General features: G+C 48.4%; 2 protein-coding genes across 23 annotated transcripts in view; one reads left to right on the top strand and one right to left on the bottom strand.

Moving 5' to 3' along the window:
• MYO9B (myosin IXB) overlaps positions 1–8,070 on the bottom strand; it is an 89,246-nt gene extending 81,176 nt beyond the window's left edge. For all 19 annotated transcript variants that reach the window (XM_066348996.1, XM_066348953.1, XM_066349079.1 and 16 more), the window contains exon 1: positions 7,970–8,070. The gene's annotated coding sequence lies outside the window, so the exon portion shown is untranslated. The remainder of the gene's footprint in view (positions 1–7,969) is intronic.
• A 194-nt stretch (positions 8,071–8,264) lies between these two features.
• The window catches only part of HAUS8 (HAUS augmin like complex subunit 8), a 31,876-nt gene continuing 17,287 nt past the window's right edge, over positions 8,265–22,853 (top strand). For 2 of the 4 annotated variants that reach the window (XM_066349143.1, XM_066349125.1), the window contains exons 1-2: positions 8,265–8,475; positions 13,334–13,398. In XM_066349143.1, the coding sequence (XP_066205240.1) occupies positions 8,388–8,475; positions 13,334–13,398 (153 nt within the window). In that variant the 5' untranslated portion in view covers positions 8,265–8,387. Of the gene's footprint in view, positions 8,476–13,333; positions 13,399–16,704; positions 16,761–22,853 lie in introns of all 4 variants that reach the window. The other 2 variants (XM_066349135.1, XM_066349152.1) reach the window with 2 other exon arrangements.

Raw genomic sequence — 22,853 nt, 5'->3', positions numbered from 1 at the left:
GCCCAGTGAGGGTGGTGAGCTCCAAGGGCAGGCGTAGCCTCAGAACAAGGGGACCAGTGTGGCTGACAGAATGAAGCTGGAGGGGGAGGGATCTGGGTCGAGAAGGTCAGATCCTATCCAGTAGGGCCTGGCAAATGTGGGATGGAGTTGAAATTTTCATGCAAGTCAGATGGGGAGTTCTGGCTGGTTGAGTGTAAGAAGCACCAGGACATGAATGACACCAAGAAAAGATCAGCCAGCCTGTGTGCAACAGGTGGGCTCTAGCAGGGAGTACCCACTGGATGGCTTCTCCAGGAGTGTGTGTGGTGGGATTGGTGGTGGCTGAGTCAGGCACATGGAATACAGGTGGGTTCTGGTGACGGGCATGACAGACCATTAAGGTCCTATGGGAAGATGGGCTCTGGGCCTTTTCCATGGGACAGATGGGCTCATAAAGAAATGGAAGGCTGCCAGGGAAGAGGGTTTGGATGGCAGAGAAGACCCTTTTGGGATTATCCTCTCCAAATCACACAGTCCACCTGTCATCATGCTCAGGTGGAAAGCCACTCTGAGAACCTCCTGTGGGCAGAAATATAGTGACAAAAGCCCTGTTTGAGATCACGGCTCAGCAGCCCCTGGAGAATGAAGAAGCCCTTCAGAGCTGCTTTCAAGGCAGCTCAGATCATCGAGGACTCCAGGTGGGGCTTGGAGAGGAGGGACTCCTGTGTCAGCCCAGTCGCCCAATATGAGTCAGCCGCTCTGGTCCATAGGAATCCCCATCGCAGGTCTGTAAGTCATCCTGCTTGGGGAGCGGATCTTGCCTCACTTGTTGCAATGTGGGACGTGGGCAACAACCATCATGGAGCTATTAATCTCATGCCTGGAACTACGTAGCGGCTCAATAACACCAGCTGTTTCTGAGCTTTTAGCAGATAAGCTATTATCACAAAAGCCACTGGTTGCCCCACACCAAGAGCCCCTATTCTGGTTTCTTCAGTAAACCCCCCCTGGACTCGATTTTATAACTTTCCCATCATCACAAAGAGACCCTAAACTCTTTAGCCATAGCCCACCATCATAACAAGACACCCATATCCATCCTTGTTTTCCATTCCTGACTTTGCCCACCCTGGCAGCATAGGGTAATCTCTGCCCCAGAGTTTCCCCCTTCTATCCATGTGTGACCCCTAGCTTTGTGATCTTCACATGGGCAAAGCCTCCTCCTCCTGGCTATGAAGAACAACTTCTGCCCAGTTTCTGCCATAGGTCCTGGTTCCACTTTCAGACTCAATGACATGTTCCATCACCTGACTAATGGTCTAGGATTCTGACCTGCCAATAACATCTTTGATTACAGCCATCTACTGACTCCCTCCCAGCCTATCCATGTATTGTCATGGAGGCAAAGAGTAAAGGTAATCCTGTAGGCTGGCCATGGGTTTGGCAATACTGAGGACAGAGACCCCAGTATGCCCAGATTATAAACTTCGGCTGACCTCCTGGTGTGTGCGAGCGCGCAACACACACACACACACACACCCTTCCCTCCTGGGCTTGGCTCTAATTATGCCCCTTGTAGAGTCCCATGGGATCCATTTCTTCCTGAGCTGGATCTTTGCCTCTTTACAGTCACCCTGATTGTAAGGAAGGACATGTGCGAGATTCGGAAAATTCCCTAACAGGGAGCTCCCAAAGTGGATGCGACCAACCTGCCCACCACCCCTAAAATGTTTCCTTAATAAGTGAGACAAAGCAAAATTAACTCACTCTCAATTGGTCTATTTGTCCAAAATCCCATTACTAAATAAAATATAGCCTGACCAGGCAGTGGCACAGTGGATAGAGCGTCGAACTGGGATGCGGAGGACCCAGGTTCGAGACCTCGAGGTCGCCAGCTTGAGCGTGGCCTCATCTGGTTTGAGCAAAGCTCACCAGCTTGGACCCAAGGTCGCTGGCTTGAGCAGGGGGTCACTTGGTCTGCTGAAGGCCCGCGGTAAAGGCACATATGAAAAAGCAATCAATGAACAACTAAGGTGTCACAATGCGCAACGAAAAACTGATGATTGATGCTTCTCATCTCTTCATTCCTGTCTGTCCCTGTCTATCCCTCTCTCTGACTCTCTCTCTGTAAAAAAATAAATAAATAAATAAATAAATAAATTAAATAAATAAAATCTGCCCCTTACCCAGAGTTATGAGGCTGATGTGTGTCTCCATCCCCTCTGTATTTGGAGACAGAGCTTTTAAATAAGGTGATTAAGTTAAAAGAGGGTCATTAGGGTGGACCTTGATCTAATAGGACTGGTGTCCTTAAAAGAGGAATCTGAACCCGGACTTGCACAGAGAGAGGATGGTGTGGAGATCTAGAAAGAAGATGGTCATCTACAAGCCAGGGAGAGAGGCCTCAGAATAAAGCAACCCTGCTGACACCCTGATCTTAGACTTCTGGCCTCCAGAGCTGTGAGATAACTTCGGTCGCTTAAGCCAGTGGTCCCCAACCTTTTTTGGGCCACGGACCGGTTTAATGTCAGAAAATATTTTCATGGACCGGCCTTTAGGGTAGGATGGATAAATGTATCACATGACCGAGACACGTGCCAAGAGTGAGTCTTATAGGGTGAACCATAAGTCATTAAACCATTCTCTACTCATGGGAAAAAAAAAGAGTGAGTCTTAGACGGATGTAACAGAGGGAATCTGGTCATTTTTTGGGTATTTTTCTGAAGTTGGAAATGGGAAGGCAGTCAGACAGACTCTCGCATGCGCCCGACCGGGATCCACCTGGCATGCCCACCAGGGGGCGATGCTCTGCCCATCTGGGGCATTGCTCTGTTGCGACCAGAGCCATTCTAGTGCCTGAGGCAAAGGCCATTGAGCCATCCTCAGCGCCTGGGCCAACTTTGCTCCAATGGAGCCTTGGCTGCGGGAGGGGAAGGGAGAGACAGAGAGGAAGGAGAGGGGGAGGAGTGGAGAAGCAGATGGGCGCTTCTCCTGTGTGCCCTGGCCGGGAATCAAACTCGGGACTCCTGCACGCCAGGCCAACGCTCTATCACTGAGCCAACAGGCCAGGGCCGGAATCTGGTCATTTTTTAAAAATAAAACATCATTCAGACTTAAATATAAATAAAACAAAAATAATGTTATTTATTCTTTCTCTGCGGACTGGTACCAAATGGCCCACAGACCGGTACCAGTCCACGGCCTGGGGGTTAGGACCACTGGCTTAAGCCACCTGGTCTAGGATACTTTTTTTACAGCAGCCCCAGGAAACTCGCACACCCAACAGCGACAGCACTGAAATGCCCATTCTTATACACACAGTCCGTGAAGCAGGGCAGAGCTGGGATATAAATGAATGAGTCAGACCAGGCCAGCTTATTCATCACTCCGACTAATCCACAGGCCAAATGCTTGAATCACTACTTTATTTATCAGCAGGATCCAGCTCAGAAAGCCTCAATGAGGAAATGAGTAGAACCCAAACTCATCCCTGTGTTTCTGAGACATGCCTAATCTCTTAGGACCTTTCTAGGCCAAAATAAAAACTGAAGGGTGAAGTGATGGGGCTCTGTGCAGTGGCTGGCATCAGGCTGGCTCTTCAGGGGCCTGGCAGTGCTCAGACAGAGCCCTTTGTTCTGAGACTCCCTCCATCCAGGAGGAGGGCAGAGAGAAGGGCCTCTCTTGCTCTGCGAGGAGGCCGAGCAGGGGCTGCCTGGCACAGTGGATGGCGACTTGGGGACGCACAAAGGGCTGGTGAGTGGGGAGCAAGAGGAGGAGGGATAGTGCCCACAAGGGGTCAGAAGGCCCCAGAATGTGCATTTTATCCCATGGAGTTACAGCAGTAATGTCACAGTCAGGGAACAAGCAGAGAAGCATGTATGAAGCACAAAAGTTAAATAATCTGTCTCACATTTTTTTTTTGTCTTGAAGATGGACTGGACTCTGGAGCCAAGAGGGCAAACAGGAGATAATGTGGCATTAAGAGCCATGCTGATTGGAGCCAATCTCCAAAGTAGCTTGAGAAGAGAATCAAATACCTCTAAACTCAGAAGAAAAGCAACAATTTGTGCCAAGGCAAGGACGATTCTTGCAGAAATCCAGGTCAGTGATAAGACAAAGAAGAGGAAGACAATGGCCTTGCTGTCCTGGCAAATGCAGACAGCCTCCACCCCCCACTCATCTACTATTCCTCCTCTGCTGTCCATTCTTGAGGTGTGTTGTCCAACTCCCCCTTGGTTTGTTCCCAGTGTGCCTCCTTTTTATCGAGACTCCGGATTAAGAACTGAGTAGATGGCAGAATTCAGGTGCTGGCCTGTTTTCCCCACTCCTGCTCTTGGCAGCAGTTCATGAGGAGCTCAACTTAAACCAGAGACCCACTGAGGTAATGATGGGCCTTGGGCAGAACTCAGACTTTACTACAGAGCAAAGGTTCTTACTGGTGGCAATTCTGCCCCCAAGGGACACATAACCATGTCTGGAGACATTTTTGGTTGCCACAATTTGGGGAGGGGTGCTATTGGCATCTGATGGCTGGAGGCAAGGGATGCTGCTCAACACTCTATAAAATACAGGACCTTCCCTGAAGCCCCAGCAAAGAATGACCCAGTCCCAAATCCGAATGATGTTGCAGTTGAATAACTCTGCTCTAGAGATTTGGTTCTTACCAATTTGAGGTTACTTGTAATCCGTTCAAGTTTCTAGATCACTCAGAGAGCCATTTCTGAGATCATCACTTCTCTGAGCCTCAGTTTCCATATTGGGAAAATAGGAATAGGGACCTCTATGCTGCTGGTTGGCAGAATAAAAGAGTTGGGTATAAGTGTCTATCACAGAAGATGCTCTATAAAGGGTAGAGCTGGACTGGGATCTGCCTGTGCAAATCCCTCTTTCAGGCTTGATTCCACACCTCCATATCCTTCAAGGGTTAGCTTAAGCTCAGCCATGTCTTCTGAGGAAACTTGCAGGAACCCCCAAGCCCTGAAGCTTGCACTGATCATTCTTCCTTCTGTTCTCACAACTTCTTGTGCAAGCTCTGTTGTTGAACTGACCACTCACTAAACTCCATTATTTCTGTGGGGTGGGGTGAACACTAGAATGTTCCTCATCCAGGGCATGAGGGCTCATTTCTGGAACCAGCCCCCATAACAATCAACCCCTGCTTTTCTGAATGCTGGGCCCACCCAAGACACACAACTTCGAGGAGATGAAGAGAGGGAAGTGGCAAATTAACACGCCCCTGTTGGGGCCTGACCAGGCGGTAGCGCAGTGGATAGAGCGTCAGACTGGGATGAAGAGGACCCAGGTTCGAGACCCCGAGGTTGCCAGCTTGAGTGCGGGCTCATCTGGTTTGAGCAAAGCTCACCAGCTTGGACCCAAGGTTGCTGGCTCGAGCAAGGGGTTACTCGGTCTGCTGTAGCCCCATGGTCAAGGCACATATGCGAAGGCAATCAATGAACAACTAAGGTGTCCCAACGAAAAACTGATGATTGATGCTTCTCATATCTCTCCATTCCTGTCTGTCTGTCCCTATCTATCTCTCTCTCTGTCTCTGTAAACCCTCCCTCCCCCCCAAAAAAAACAAGTCCCTGTTGGGGACAGTGAACTAATACTACAGTGGAACAAAAAGGGGAGTTTCTCACATCCCACCTGTTTCTTCGAGTCATAGGTCTAGACCAAGGGTGAGTCTCATTCAGTGATTTCCAACTACAAGATCCAGTTAAAGCTTTGGGAACGTGCAATATGCAAAGCACATTTGGCACTGCAACTTTTCATTAGGAACAGGAAAGTGCAGTAAAAAAAAAAAATCATTTTTGGCTATAAATTGTAGAATGAAAAGTTGAACCAAAGTGGGATCACTGCAGCAGGGAGAGGATCACCAGTTGGGGGGAGGGGGGCTGCATAAAATCCAAGAGGGCTGTGTGCTGAGACACCAAGATTATCAAGAGGGGTTGGGTTTCAAAGTTGGGAAATGTTGGTTGAGGACAATCCATTCATTCTGCAGGTGAAGAAACAACAAAGAGACTTGATGGAGGTCAGAAACCTCAAAACTAGACCCTCTAAGAGAGTCTACCTGGCCATGCTCCTGGTGTAGGAAGAAGAAAACAGCCAGGGCTATGCAATCAGAAGATTCGGGTCCTGTTTATTTGGGGCCATCCTTGTCAGGGCAAGCTGGTGCTCAATGTCTGAGAGGACATAACTGTAGGCTCTGATTGAGTGTCCTGGAACCACCTTCTTCTTCCTCTTCTTTTTTTTTAAGAGATAGGCAGGGAAAGAGATAGGAACATCGAGCTGTTCCTGTATGTGTCCTGACCAGAGATCGAACCAGCAACCTCTGCACTTGGGATGACACTCCAACCAACTGAGCTATCTGGCCAGGGTTTGAAACCACCTACTATGAGGGCCAGAACCTTCTGGAAGTGAAGGGGCTGCCTATCTCTCTGTGGTCCTCTTTACATTCAAACTATCCAGATCCATCTCCTGCATGAGCTATAAACCCAGGTTCCCCAGCCCTCTTGCAGATCCCAGACAAGCTTCCTCAGCTCTGGAGAAGATCCCAGACAAGGTTGCCCAGCCCTCTGGCAAATCCCAGACAAGGTTCCCCACAGTAAGGGAAGAACACAAATTAATGCTGATCAAAACTGCCCTAGGCAAGAACCTTGCCAGAACTGGGCCCATCAGATGGTAAAACACCTTTCCAGCTAGCTGCCTGTGTCACCTTCCACTGTTCCTACACACCTTAAGAGCCTGGAGACTCCTTACACCGTCACACACCTCGGCAAGGTAGGAACTGGGACTCTCCAATTGCAAGGCACAATATCCCAATCAACTACCATGACAAAAAGTGTGGGAAAGGCTTTCCCTTAAGAGACCCTAGGCCTACAGGCACACAGGAGAGAAGGCAGGACACACAGGCAGGACCTCTGGGGCTGAGCTCAGAGCGGCTGGAGACAGATTTCCTGTATGTCGTTTTACCCATTTAAGTCCAAGGATGCAACTCTGAGGAGGTGGTGACAACCTAGCACACACGGGTGCGTGCACATGCACTCCCTCCCCCTTAAAACCCAGTTCCGGTCCCAAGGAGGACCCAGAGTCTGCTTCCTTGCTACCTGAGATCTCCTAGTTTCCAGCCAGCCAGGTCTTAGCAGAAGAGTGGTGTGGTTTCCCAGTTCAGAACCCTAAAATCCCGACTGAGAGGGGACTCACCCAGGGACACTCAGCAGCTGGGGGGTGAACTTGGGAAGATAAATCAAGAAGGGAATCCCTATCCCCCCAATCTCCATGGGCTGCATCCCAACGTCTGAATGGGGCCACTAGAGATAGTCCTGCTCTTCCTTCACCTCCTCCCCAAGCCCTCCCTGGACAGGCCCTCGGCTCTTGCATGGCTTCTACTTTCTTTTTGCCCCCTTCCAACCCTTATTTTCCTTCTTTCCAATTCCGCGGGCGACCACACCAGTGGGTTCAGAACCTCTCACATTTATGAACACCCACTGAACGTCCCAGGAGCCGCCCTGCCTCAGGCACCATTCCTTCATGCCTACAACTGTGGGCAGACGCCCCCAGGCTGTTTTGCACCCCTTCCCCCGATCGCACCCCGGCTGTCCCGCTCCTACCCGCCTTGCCCCTCTCTCCCAGCCTGGGCCTCTCAACACGGCCTCCTTGCCTCAGCCCCTCCCAGACCCGTTTCCTGCGACCCTTCCACTACCACTTTAAGCCACGTCCTCTTCAGAGAAGCTGCTCAAAGCCACAAGACCTACCCCTCTATCCGCCCGCCCCCAAACTCCTTCACAATGCCCATCTCATCAACTTTCTCCTGCTCCGTCCAGCTTGCCCGCAGTCTCCTGCAACCCCTCCACAACCCCCAAGCTCGTTCCCGCCCCCTCACTCTTGCTTTCACACACTCACATTACCCCTCAGCTCCGTCCCCTCACACGGCAGCCTGCCAATGCGCGCTTCAAGATCGAGACTCCTATTCGCAGTCGGAGGCACTTACCTGGGCCTCGGCCGCCGCGCGCTGCCGGTCCCGGGCCAGGTCCCAGTCCAACCCGCTCGCCCGCCAGACAATCCTTCTGGCCGCTCCGCCCCGGTGGGCCCGCCCCTCCCCGCGCGCTCCCACTTCCGGGTACCGGGGGGCGGGGGCGGGGCGTGACACTAGCGCGCCACGGGGAGGGGCGCCACGAAAATCCGCCCCCGACGGCGGCTTCCCTTCTGGTGATATCGGGGCAGAGGGCGTGGCGCCAGAGCTCCACGAAGCCCCGCCCCATAACCGGGCCCCGGCCACCCCTTCCTGCACTGGTGGGCGAAGCTAAGTGTGAGGGGAGGACCGAGAGGCCCGCCCGCTAAGATCGCCGGCTCCTCTTGCATCTACTCTCTCCTGCAGCCAGCGGCCACCCCTCTTGCGGCGCCGCAATATGGCCTTGCCCGGGGCAAGAGAACTTGAAGAGTCTGCCTTTGAGTTGAAGGCGGGAAAATGGCGGATTCTTCGGGGCTCGGCCCTGGGTGAGTTGGGACGCCGCGGGTCTGGATTTTGCGGGTGCCGGCGGGAAGGCCATGGCCGACGGCTCGGGGCTGAGGCATAGCAAAGTTGGGAAACTGGGCACCCGGGGTGAGTCCGGACCTGATCCCTCTAGGAACCACCAAGGTTGAGCAGGCTCTGAGAGACCCCGGGGTGCGACCTCTGCGCTTACTCGGAAGGCGGGCGCTTGAGTTGACTGCCCGAGTCTCAGGTCCGCAGCTTCGATCTGGGTCCGCGGGCTAGTGACTTAAACTCTCTGCCTCACTTTCTCCGCTGCGAAACGGGGCTTATGACGTCGCTGCCCAACCTGTAGGCCTCACGGGACTCTTCCAAGCACTTAGAACGTGTCTGACCTGCAAATGTAATCTATCGCTGTTAGAACAATCAATTGTAGTGAACAAGTGCTGGACCAGTAAAATAGCTCCTTAACCTTTCCACCCGCCTTCTTATATGCTCCCCATTTACAGATGAGACGGTGGAGGCTCAGGGAGGGAAGGTTATTTGCCCAGAGTCACACGGCAAGAACAAGAAAAACGTAGAGAACACTTACCCAGTGCCAGGTGTGATTCCAGGGCTGTGTTTTGCCTTATTGTTCATTTGGCCGATGTTTACTATGCCACTGAGAATGAAAATTAAATAGGCCCCTGAAATCATTTGTGTTTCTTCCAAAACCCTTTACCATTTGCGATTGATATTATTAGCTTCTCTGAGTTCAGTATGGGGGCCCTTACTGAGGCTGACACAGGTATAGTGACCCCCAACCCCAAGCCCAGGTCCTTGCAGGTTTGGCCTGAGTTCATTTTGTTTGGCTCCAGAGCCCTAACTTGGACCCGATGAAATCCTTGCGCTGTCCCTTTCCAGCATGGAGACTCTCTAGTGGTGACCTGTTTAAGCCTTGGGCCCTGCTCTGGAAAATAGGGATAAAGTAGGCCAACAATTAGGTATGTATTTGTAGGATCGGAGGTGGCACCCACCACCGCCTGGGTCTCACCTCGGGGTCCTCCAAACCAGCTACATAGAAGGTTGCGACAGTGAACTGAGCAAGGTGACCATTGCTGCTGTGACTAGTGGAGCCTGTGATGTTAGCAGGAGTCAAAGTGTCCAGGCCTTAGTCTGCTCCTCCTGCATGGCTGGTCTCCCGTTTCTGGTATCCCCTCCTCTTCCCATTTGCCCAGACTGGAAACCTGGGAAGCATTCCAGACTCTCCCACACCCTGCAACTGACTTGTCAGCGATTCCTACCTCACTGTCCCCTTACCTGTTATGTCAGACTTTCTTCTTCCTTTTTTCAAATTGAGGTAAAATGCCCAGGACATCAAATTAACCATTGTTAAGGCGAGCAATTCTGTGGCATAAAGACATTCACAATGTCATGTGACCACCGCCTCTGTTCTAGAACATTTTTTTCAGCCCAGAAGGAAGCCCTGTATCCATAGCTCTCACTCCCCATTCTTCATCCATCCCAGTCTGCTCCTGGCAACCATCAGTCACCTTTCTGCTCTATGGATTTGCCTGTTATGCACATTTCATGGAAATGGAATGATACACTATGTGGCCTTTTGTGTCTGGCTTCTCTCACTCACCATTGTACTTTGAGGTTCATTGTTTTAATGTGCATCAGTATCTCCTTCTAATATTCAGGCTTCATTTCTTTCTCTTTTTAAAATTGAGATATAATTGACATACTAGTTTCAAGTGTACAATCCATTCATTTAATATTTCTGTATATTGCAAAATGATCACAGTCCATCTAACATCTACCACCATAGAAATTTTTTTTCTCATGATGAGAATTTTAAAGATTTACTCTCAGCAACTTTCAAATATGCAATACAGTATTATTACCTGTAATCACCATGTTGTACATATATCCCCAAAACTTATTTATAATTGAAAATTTGCACCTTTTGATGCTCTTTACCTATTTTGTGCCCCTCTCTCCTCCCCTCTGGTAATCACCGTTCTCTTCACTGTATCTATGAGTTAAATATTCTATTTAGTTTTGTTGATTATACATATACTACTCACAAAAATTAGGGGATATTTTATCACTTCATATTCGTTTTGAAATCTCCCCTAATTTTTGTGAGAAGTATAGAAGTGAGGACATACAGTATTTGTCTTTCTTAGTTTGTCTTATTGAAGCATAGGTTTTTAAATGTAAAATTGTTTTTAAAGCCACTCATCTACTGATGGACACGTAGGTTATTTCCATGTCTTCGCTATCATAAATAATGCTGCAATGAACATGGGGTGCAAATCTCTTTTAGAGTTAATGTCTTCATTTGTTTTTGGATAAATACCTAGAAATAGGATCACTGGATCATATGGAAGTTCTGTTTTTATTTTTAATTTAATTTTTAATTATTTTTATTCATTTTAGAGAAGAGAGAGAGAGAGAGACATGGAAGGGGGGAGGAGCAGGAAGTTTCAACTCCCATATGTGCCTTGACCAGGCAAACCCAGGGTTTTAAACCAGCAACCCCAGCATTCCAGGTCGACACTTTATCCACTGTGCCACCACAGGTCAGGCTGGAAGTTCTGTTTTTAGTTTTTTGAGGAACCTCCATATTGTTTTTTATTGTGGATGCACCAATTTACATTCCCACCAAGGGTTCCAACTTCTCCATCCATACCCTCTCCAACATTTGTTATTCGCCCGACCGGGATCCACCGGGCACGCCCACCAGGGGCGATGCTCTGCCCACCAGGGGGCGATGCTCTGCCCCTCCGGGGCGTCGCTCTGCTGCGACCAGAGCCACTCTAGCGCCTGGGGCAGAGGCCAAGGAGCCATCCCCAGCGCCCGGGCCATCTTTGCTCCAATGGAGCCTTGGCTGCAGGAGGGGAAGAGAGAGACAGAGAGGAAGGAGTGGGGGGGTGGAGAAGCAAATGGGCGCTTCTCCTATGTGCCCTGGCTGGGAATCCAACCCGGGTTCCCTGCACGCCAGGCCGACGCTCTACTGCTGAGCCAACCGGCCAGGGCTATTTCTTATCTTTTTCATAGTAGCTATTCTAATAGGTATGGGGTGATGTTTCATTGCACTTCCTTTCGTTATTTTTGGTAGTAGTTCTGCAGTAGCCTTCTAAGTTCTCTGTGTCTTCAGTTTCATGTTCCTGATCACCCATTCATCATTCCAGGGGCTCTCAAGCATGACAGTGTAGACAGCTGGGGCTAGATCTGTGATAAGGGCTGTACTATATCTTCTAGGGTGTTGAACAGCATCTCTGTCCTTGACCCATTATGCCAATAACATCCCCCTCTGTTGTGACAATCACAGATGTCTTCAAATATTACCAAATGTCTCCTAGGAGTCAAAAACCCTTGAGTGAGCATTCCTAAGTTATTTGTATGACAAGTATTTATCAAGTGCCTCCTGTCTGACAGGCTGTTATGGATTAAATGTTTGTAGCCCACCTTCCCACCCCCCAATTCATCTGTTGAAGCCCATGTGGTTGTATTTGGAGATGTACCTTCTATAGAAGTAATTAAGGTTAAATGAGGTCATAAGGGTGGGGCCCTGATCTGAAAGGATTGGTGTCCTTATAAGAAGAAACATGAGAGAGCTTGCTTACATGTTCTAGCTTTCCCTCTTTTCTTTCCTCCCTTCCCTCATCACCCCCCTTCCCAGTGGCCACCTACTTTGCCTGCACTGTGAGCTTGGACTTCCAGCCTGCAAAACAGTGAGAAGTAAATGTCTGCTGTTTAAGCCTCCCAGTCTCATATTTGGTGATGGAAGCCCGAGCAGGTGAACACATAGGTACTGGGGAATGGTGAAGAGCAGATCTGGTGTCTGTCCTTCTAGATCCTTAGAGCCTGTCTTCTTCCCAGTTGCCAGTGTTCTTCATGACACATGGCCCTTTTCTAGAGCCTGTGGGCAAAAGCCAGAAATTCCTCTTTTTTGTACAGCTTGCGAGCTGAGAATAGTTTGTACATTCTTAAATGGTTGTTTAAAAACATCAGTAGAAGAAGACTGTTTTAGACACATGATAATTGTGTGAGATTCAGATGTCACCATGTATGAAGTTTTTATTAGAACATACACACCCATTTCTTTCCATGTCATCCATGGCTGCTTTGTGCTTCATGGCAAGTTTGAGTAATTATGACTACGAACACAGGGTCTACAGAGCTGAAAATATTTACGGTCCGGCCTTTTACAGAGAACGGTTGCCAAGCCCTGGGTTATAGAACCAGATTCAAGCCCTTAGATTGGGCATTCAGAACTGCCAGCCTGGCCCTGTGTGCTCTCCTTCTGATCCCATACCCTGCCCCCGATCGTCACCTAAGCCAGCGGTTCTCAACCTGTGGGTCGTGACCCACAGGTTCAGAACCGCTGAACTAAGCCATAGGGGTGATCAGTTCCTGTTTCCACATTATTCTCTTCTGTCCTCCCTGGTGTCCTTGGTCTTTCGATTCCTGTCCCAGAATATCCTTCCCATGTACCTGAGCAAAAGGTGTTTTATTGCTCATCTCCTCTGACCCCTTTGCCTTTCTGGGGTATCTTTATACTCGTTCAATGGGAACTTAGAGCTGCTCTTCCTTTTCATGGAAGGAGTTCTACCTCTTGTTCACTGTGTATCCCCAAAGGCAAACAGCAGGCATGTAACCACTTGCTGAATTAATGAACCCGTGACTACTCAAGTTGAGATCTTGGAGGCTTGGCAAAAATGCTCGCTCTTCCTGCTTTGTTGACCAACTCTATGTTGTTCCAGGCAATGGGGCTCTGTGTTCGTGTCCCTGTTGAGGTGGCCCAGCTTTGCAGAGATCAGAAGTCTAGGCTCCTTGCTGGCGTCCCTCAGCTTCTTGTCAACTACATTAACAAGACCCCCATCTCTCTTTTAGGAAGCCTTCTGTGGGGGGTCCCAGTACTCCTAGTGGCGCTAAGCCAAAAGGAAGACGGATACAAGGTGAGTCAGGTTAGAGTCTACCTCCTGATCCCATGAGGTAAAAAGTAATTTTGTTTTTCAGTAAGTGCTTTTAGGAAAGAAAAAGAATAGAGCAGAGCAGAGGGTAGCCATGGCTTTACCCTCTGGTCATGTCTTGGGAGGTTTCTAGTCTGGTTACCCAGCCTGCCTGCAGCCAGGGTTGTGGCAAGGCCCAGTGGGAATCGTTTAGGGCTGTGCCCAAGACTTGTCACTGGAAGTATGGGTGAAGAGAGCGTAAGCTGAGTTCATTATCAAACACCACAGTTTCCTAAGTTTTCTGTCTGAAAGCGTGTCCATCCCTCCATGGTTCTCCTGTGTCCCATTTCTACCTGAGGGGTGTGGGGGGGTCACTGTGAACAGCTCCCCATGACTCTTGGTAGTGCCCAGTTGACTTTTTTTTTGGTATTTTTCCAAAGTTAGAAACGGGGAGGCAGTCAGACAGACTCCTGAATACGCCCATCCGGGATCCACCCGGCATGCCCACCGGGGGTTGATGCTCAGCCCCTCTGGGGTGTTGCTCTGTTGCAGCGGAGCCATTCTAGCGCCTGAGGTGGAGGCATGGAGCCGTCCTCAGTGCCTGGACCAACTTTGCTCCAGTGGAGCCTTGGCTGCGGGAGGGGGAAGAGAGAGATAGAGAGGAAGGAGAAGGGGAAGGGTGGAGAAGCAGATGGGCACTTTTCCTATGTGCCCTGACTGGGAATCGAACCCGGGACTTCCGCACGCCAGGCCAATGTTCTACCACTGAGCCAATTGTCCAGGGCTGCCCAGTTGACTCTTAAGGATCTCCCATGTTGGAGCTCATGCCTCTGAAATGTAGTTTCTGAAAGTGTGCTGTGTAGTAGGTAGTACGTGTGTCAGAGAATTTAGAGCTGGATCTTGTCTGTAACAGCTCTTCTATTTATATGCAGTCTTGTTCTTGAACACAAATTATATCCTTCACTATAACATTGCTGCTGTGGAGTACCCACCACTGTTTAAAACAAATAGGTGCATTCTAGTTTTCCGGAAACTTGAAACTGCTTTTAGCTGTCCAGGGAACCCAGAGCCTCAGATTCCCCCTGGATGTGCAACACCCTTTGCTGATGGTATTCAAAAGACCCAATGCCGGATGGTTGTGCCTGCTTGGAACGAGGGGTATCCTTTGCCCCAATCCCTCATGTGTAGTGGTGGACCGTTGGTGGCTTGATTCTCTTTGCTGGACCCTGCCTGGTTCTAGCTTTTACCCGGGGTACCTCCTACTTGATTGTCTGATCTGAGCCCACTTGCCCTGTTGGCACGGTTCTTCCCTGTCTAGAGCATTCTCAGGGCAACCACTGCCTCCATGGCCCGTACCAGGCTCCCCAGTAACTGTGGTTGCACCTCCTTTCCTCTCAGGGTGTCAGCTGCAACCTGAGTCTCCAATGGAAGATGAAAGTCCTGGGGTGAAGATACGGTTGAATTCTGTCCTGCTCAGTTGAACTATTGTGCTGTGTGATGCTGACTGTGTCACTCGTCCTGGGTTGCTTCAGTAAAAAGGGAGACCCTGAGCTTTAGAGGCACCTAGAAAAAGTGCAGAATCCTGCGTTTGATGCATTGTTGAGCACCTATTCCCTGAAGGGTGGTGGAATGTAACAGCAAGCTGAAGAGACACAAGTCCCTGTCCTCAGGGAGCTGGCTGGCTGGGACAGAGGCAGTGCAATGAGTGGAGAAGTAAGGAGACCCAGGGTGCAGAGGACGATGACAGCTGCTCTGGATAAAACAGCAGGATAGGGGTAGCTTATGGGTCCAAGGAAGGTGCTGGGCTAAGCAGAGCTGGGAAGAGGCACAGGAGCAGCCTGCTTGTTGGAGAACAGTGAAAGGGGGTCACGGTCGTAGGAACACGGTGAGTGAGGGGTGTGGGGAGGTGACTGGGTTAGAGGGATGTCCTGAGTTGTGCTAGACATGTAAGGTGTCTGGAGGTGCTCAGGCTTCACCAGCTGGTGTACCTGCAAGATAGCCTGTTGTTGGCCACTGGTGGTGGGGGGGAGCCAGCCTGGAGGCTATAGGATGTTTCAAGGGGTGGGGCATGTGAGCGAGCACTGTGCCTAGCACTGCTGATGGCTCAGGACGAGGACAGAGAATGGCTAATGGGTTTTGGAATAGGGAGCTCTTGATGGTCTTGCTGACGTGAGTTTTCTTCTGTGTAGTGGTGGGTGTGAGAGCCAGGGCTGGGAGGATTCAAGGGAATAGAGGAGGGGAAGAGGAGCCAGCACTGTAAAGGGAAGCAGAGAAGTGGGGGTGAACCCAAGGGGGTGGGTCGGGGGAAATTAACAGTGTGCCCTGTGGAGAGGAGCAGGAGTGTGGTGTGGGGTTGCAGCAAAGAGGGGTTGCCAGGGCAGTTTCCTTACAGGGTGGTGGCTGGGATCTAACAACAAGACTGGGTTCTCTTTACCCAGGAGCAGAGGTCCCTCTACTTGGTGGGGCCAGCATGCTGCCCCGAGGTTGGGAAGTGGCTGGATGCCAAGGAAGGAGGGGCTCCCGGGGCCACTGCTGTCTTCCCAGTAAAGTAGGAGGTGGTCCCAGCTGACCAGAAGGATGGACTGGAGGAGAAGGTGTGTGTGAGGAAGGGTTCAGGAGAGGGCATGGGAGACAGAATAGAGGACTATAGGTAATTACCAGGGCTGCAGTGAGAGCCCCTCCCTGAAGGTTGAGAGGACAGGTGGGGTTTTCTCCATCCATGTTCAATGCCCCAGGGATAGGTGTGGAAAGGCCATGGGGCTGGGCTCTGTCAAGGGATATGCTGTGTCTGAGAAGGGCCTTGGTGCTGAGTGTGTCCAGGGGAGTGGTCCTAAGCTAGGAGAGGTGTGATGAGGGATGTGAAAGGTGGTACCATGAGTGGGTCAGAGACAGTGGGGGAAGGGGCTGTTGGGGTCAAGACCATGAGGATGAGCTGGGGCGAGAGGAAGAGGCAGCAAACAGATAGATAGCTCTTTGTGGAAGATCTGTCCTTTTTTCCCTGTCCTGCCCCTGAGACCCCTTTCTGCTCTTGTGGATCTCTGTGGCTCTGTCCCAAGCCCAGGGACTTGTATACAGTAGGTGTCTCATTCATATTTTTGCATACAGTAGGTGTTTCATACATACTCAAGGATACTGAAGGACAGGATATGAGAGGAGCAAGGGAGAGCACCTTCCTTGTTCCTGCCACTGAGCAGGGAGGGCTGATAACACCTGGCTCTGGGGAAGGTGGTTTGGGTGGGTCTTCAGTGCATGCTGGGTCTTTGCACACCGCTGTTGGAGTATTGTTATAAATCAACAGTGTGTTCCCCACAGGTAGAAAAGTGATTGAGTCCCGATACTTGCAGTATGAGAAGAAAACCATCAAAAAGGTAACACATAATGTTTGAAACAGTTCTGAAGGGAGTTCTAATGAACTTAGAATTCTGACCAGGTGGCTCAGTTGTTTAGAGTATCCTGATACACCAAGGTCACAGGTTCGATCCTTGGTCAGGGCACAAACAAGAATAAACCAGTAAATACCTAAATAAGTGGAACAACAAATTGATATTTCTCTCTTCTTTTCTCTCTTTCTTTATAATAAAGAAAAGAATTCTGACACAAATTGTTTGAGCCAGGCATAACCTGGTGCCGAAGGCAGCATTTTGGAGTGTTTGTGCAGTTGCCTTTGAAGCGATTGTGCCCTTCATGCTGAATCCTATGTCTCTGTCATGAATGGCTGATGACTTTGAAGAATCCCTTTTGCAAAGCCATAATTTCAACCGTCATTCCTTTTCTAGATTCTGTACTGGAAGCAGTTTTGGAGAGTGCCCTGCATATAGCCCCTGGCCTTAGCTGGCATTTAAAAATATATGTGCAGGATCATACAGAGAGCTTCAGGGAAATTAATGTGCCTGAATCACCTGGCAGTAGAGGTGGAGTTTCATGAGTGACTTGTAGTCACATCATGAAAATTATTAAATCATTGAAAACGATGGCATGAAAGACTTAACATAAGAACGTGTTTTATGTGATGTTTAATGAAAACAGGATGTTACACAGTGATATATATTTTGTTTCTGTGTGTAGATACTAAGAATTTGTTGAGGTGAAGGTCGTGTTATCCATCTATTTTCCAAATCATTTTTCATGGTAAATCTTAAATATTCATTTCAACTATTTCTCTTTTTTACTCTGGATAGAGTTCTTAAAAATGTGACTGAAGATCTAGCCTGAATAAAAAGATAGCTTTGCACAACCTGTTTGATATGCATCTTGGAGTGATTTTTTTTTTTAATGGACTTTACTTTTTTTGTGTGTGTGACAGAGAGAGGGACAGATAGGGACAGACAGGAAGGGAGAGAGATGAGAAGCATCAGTTCTTAGTTGCAGCTCCTTAGTTGTTTTGTTTGTTTGTTTGTTTGTTGTTTTTACAGAGAGTGAGTCAGACAGATGGGAACAGAGAGAGATGAGAAGCATCAATCATTAGTTTTTTGTTGCGACACCTTAGTTGTTCATTGATTGCTTTCTCATATGTGCCTTGACCATGGGGCTACAGCAGACCAAGGAACCTCTTGCTTGAGCCAGCGACCTTGGGTCCAAGCTGGTGAGCCTTGCTCAAACCAGATGAGCCTGCATTCAAGCTGGCAACCTTGGGGTTTTGAACCTGGGTATTCCGCATCCCAGTCTGACGCTCTATCCACTGTGCCACCGCCTGGTCAGACTTCTTAGTTGTTCATTGCTTGCTTTCTCATATGTGCCTTGGGGGCAGGAGGGGCGCTACAGCAGAGCGAATGACCCCTTGATCAAGCCAGCAACCTTGGGCTTAAGCCAGTAACCACGCACTCAAGCTGGATGAGCCTGTACTCAAGCTGGTGACCTCGGGGTTTCAAACCTGGGTCCTCTGCATCCCAGTCTGACGCTCCATCCACTACACCACTGCCTGGTCAGGCTGGACTACTTTTTAAAAGCAGTTTTAGGTTCCTAGCAAAATTGAGTGGAAGGTGCAGATATTTCCCGTATACCCCCTCCTTGACATGTATACCCCCTCACTATCAACATCCTGTGTCAGAGTGGCGCATATTTACAATTGGCGAACTTACGTTGACACATCATCACTCAGAATTCGCGGTTTACAGTATTGAAGTGATTTTCAACAAAGGATCAGTCCACACTTCAAAATTTTCATGCTGCTTTGCAAACTAGGTTACAGTGCCCCCATGTGTCTATATGCTGTATGTAGCATTTTATTTTATTTTTTATTTATTTTGGAGACGAGAGAGAAGGGTGGAGGAGCAGGAAGCATCAACTCCCATATGTGCCCCGATCAGACAAGCCTGGGGTTTCGAACCAGCAACCTCAGTACTCCAGGTCAGCGCTTTATCCACTGTGCCACCACAAGTCAGGCTGTATGTAGCATTTTAGCTCTTAAAGAGCTTCCATGGTTTTTGTTTTGTTTTGTTTCATTTTGCATCTTTTAAATTAAGGTGTAGTGAATCCCCACTTATCATCAATAGGTTCTTGGAATTGGTGAAACAACCTGTAACAAAACCAGTTTTACCATAGGCTGGTTGATGTAAATGAGTGAAGTTCCTATGGCATTTCATCAACTATATGTATAATTGAACAATGTTATTTAAGGGCCTGCTGTATAATGTATGTAGAGTAAGTGACATTCTTTTCAGCCCAGTTTTATGAGTTTAGACAAACGTATCCAGTCACGGATCCACTATAATCAAGATGCAGGAAAGTCTGCCATCCCCTAAATCCCCTGTGCTGCTCACATGGAGCCAGCCCCTCCCCACCTCAGGCAACACTGACCTGTTTTCTGTCCCAATAAAAGTGTCACAGGATGGAGGACAAGATGGCGATAGAGTAGGTGGACGTACCAACTTCCGTCTCCCAGAACCAAAGTGGATTACAAACTAATTTTAAGAACCATCACCTGGAAAAACCAACTTTGGACTAAACTAAGAGGACTCTTCAACCAAGGAACACAGAAGAAGGCACACTGAGACTAATAGGAAAAGTGGAAACGTGGAGAGGGTTGCCCAGCTCCCCGAAGCGGAGCAAATGGCAGCCAGGAGAGACTCGCCTGGCGGGAAGTGAGTTTAGCAGAGAGGGGAGGGTCCTCAGCCCCAGGAACAAAGCCCCAGCCTGCAGCCCCAGAGCCTAGAAGAGGCGTATGGACAGTATTTAGCTGGAAACAAGACAGGATACTGTTTGTGAAAAAGAGACTGATTTCTCAGACCCAGGGTTCTTCTTAAAGGGACCGTGCAGAAAACCTCTCTCAAAACTACTCACCCGGGGCTCTGGGGGATGGGCAGAGAGGAAAGGACCGGAGTAGCAGGAAGAGAGTGTAATCTAGGAGGCACAGGGAGAAACATTTTGAGAGACAGCCACCCTAACCTATGGGACGAGTCACTCCCCAAATCTGAAGTGAATATTTCCCCTGGAAACAGCAATACCAGCAAAGGGAAGCAGGAGAGCAGCCAAACAAGCTCTCCCACGGCACTCAGAGCAGAGTCACTTAGAAGGAGGGAGCTGTCGGGACTACAGTAGTGAGTATTAGAGTCTGAGCTGCAGCGCCCCCACCCACACGGCTGAGGGCTCGCCTGAGGGCGGGCGGATGGCAGGATGCAGAAGTGTAGTTCTGTTGGCAAGGGCGGAAGCCGGCTGGCCACCACTGAGGCCCAGGTGTGAGCTCAGTCTTGCCCGGCTGGGAAGGAGGGGACATGCAAAAGTGCTCAAGCCCAGCTGCGGGCTGTCTACAATCCAGCCTGTGGGGGAAGGGCAGGAGCCCCGGAAGGGGTAGAGAACTGCCCTTGAGCAAGGGCGTAGGAGCACAACCTTGCCCCACCTGTGGAACCGAGGCTTGTGGCCTGACTTGGGAGCTGGCTCCATCCGTGGGGGTGGAGCCAAAACCCCAGGAGGCAGTCCCACTACTGAGCATGGGCACGCAGTCCCCCCCCCCCCATGTGGAGCCAAGGCTTGTAGCCATCCCACGAGTGGGCTTCTGCAAGGGCAGGGCAAAAGCCCGGAATCAGGCGGAGACCCGCAGCTGAGCAAAGGTGCTCACCCCTGCCCTCAGGGCCGAGCATAACACCACCCGCAGGGGTGGGGCGAAGGCCAAGGCCACCAAGGCTTGTACACCCGAGCATGTGATCACAGCCATTCCTGTGAAGGAGAGTCGGAAACAATAGCAACAGCCCCAGTGGGCGGGCACTGGCAACGCCCATACCCGAACACCCTAGACAGCAACAGCAGAGGGGGTGGCAGGCCTGCAGCAGACCACACCTAGGGAACATAGAGGCCACACCCTGCGGACTCCAATGGCCAAAACTTTTTACACAGACAATGAGAAGGCACAGAAATGCAACACAAATGAATCAAGACAAATCCCCAGAAAAGGACCTGAATGAGTCAGATATAACCAAATTACCAGATGCAGAGTTTAAAATAATGATTGTTAGGATGCTCAAAGATATTAGAACAACAATAGATGGTCATTACGAACACCTAAATAAAGAGATAGCAAATATAAAAAAGGACATTGAAATAAAAAAAAAGAATCAGTCAGAAATGACAACTACAATATCAGAAATGAAGAACACAATGGAAGGAATTAAAAGCAGATGGATGAAGCTGAGAATCGAATCAGCGAGTTAGAGGACAAGATAAATAAAGGCACGGAAGCAGAGCAGAAAAAAGAAAAGAGACTCAAAAAGTCTGAGGAAACTCTAAGAGAGCTCTGTGACAACATGAAGAAAAATAACATCCGCATTATCGGGGTTCCTGAAGAAGAGAAAGAACAAGGGATAGAGACTTCAAACATATCATAGCTGAAAATTTTCCTCAATAAAGGCAGGAAAACATCTCACAAGTTCAAGAAGCACAGAGAACTCCATTAAAGAGAAACCCAAAGAAATTTACACCAAGACACATCATAATTAAAATACCAATGATAAGTGATAAAGAGAAAATATTAAAAGCTGCTAGAGAAAAAAAGACTATCACCTACAAAGGAGCCCCCATAAGGATGACTTCCGACTTCTCAACAGAAACATTTGAGGCCAGAAGGGAATGGCAAGAAATATTCAAAGTAATGCCGAACAAGAGCCTACAATACTTTATCCAGCAAGGCTATCGTTTAAAATTGAAGGAGAAATAGAAAGCTTTCCAGACAAAAAAAACTCAAGGAATTCACTACAACCAAACCAAGGCTGCAAGAAATGCTAAGGGGCCTGTTGTAAACAGATCAAAGCAGAAAAAGAATATAGCAAAAGAGAAATACAGTTTTAAAGAATAAAATGGCAATAAACAATTACATATCAATAATAACCTTAAATGTAAATGGATTAAATGATCCGATCCAAAGGCATAGGGTACCTGCGTGGATAAGAAAACAGGACCCATACATATGCTGTCTACAAGAGATACACCTTAAAACAAAAGGGGCACATAGACTGAAGATAAAAGGATGGAAAAGAATATTTCACGCAAATGGAAATGAAAAAAAAAGCTGGGGTAGCAATACTTATATCAGACAACATGGACTTTAAAACAAAGGCTATAGTAAGAGATAAAGAAGGTCACTACATAATGATAAAGGGAGCAAGCCAACAGGAAGATATAACTGTTATAAATATCTACATACCTAATATAGGAGCAACTAAATATATAAAGCAGACTTTGATGGATTTAAAGGGCGAAATCAACAGCAATACTATAATAGTAGGGGATTTCAATACCCCACTAACATCACTAGATAGATCCTCAAGAAAGAAAATTAACAAAGAAACAGCAGACTTAAAGGACATACTAGATCACCTTGATTTAATAGATATCTTCAGAACCTTTCACCCTAAAGCAGCAGAATATACATTCTTTTCAAGTGCTCATGGTACATTCTCTAGGATAGACCACATGTTAGGGCACAAAAGCGGTCTCAACAAATTTAAGAAGATTGAAATCATATCGAGCACTTTCTCTGATCACAATGGCATGAAAGTAAAAATCAATCACAACAGAAAAACTGAAAAATACTCAAACACTTGGAAACTAAATAGCATGTTATTAAATAACAAGTGGGTTAACAATGAGATCAAAGAAGAAATAAATAATTCCTAGAAATGAACAATAGCGAGCATACAGTAACTCAAAATTTATGGGACACAGCAAAAGCAGTCCTGAGAGGGAAGTTCATAGCATTACAGGCATACCTTAAGAAGCTAGAAAAAGCTCAAATAAACAACTTGACCCTGCATCTAAAAGAACTAGAGAAAGAACAGCAAGTAAAGCCCAGAGGTAGTAGAAGGAAGGAAATAATAAAGATCAAAGTGGAAATAAGTGATATAGAGGCTAAAGAAACAATACAGAGGATCAATGAAACCAGGAGCTGGTTCTTTGAAAAGATAAACAAGATCGATGAACCTGTAACCAGACTCACCAAGAAAAAAAGAGAGAGGACTCAAATAAATAAAATT

Source organism: Saccopteryx leptura, chromosome 1, assembly GCF_036850995.1.
Source record: "Saccopteryx leptura isolate mSacLep1 chromosome 1, mSacLep1_pri_phased_curated, whole genome shotgun sequence".
NCBI lineage: Eukaryota > Metazoa > Chordata > Mammalia > Chiroptera > Emballonuridae > Saccopteryx > Saccopteryx leptura.
Note: the sequence above shows the minus strand (reverse complement) of the source record. Positions and strands in the feature narration are given on the sequence as shown.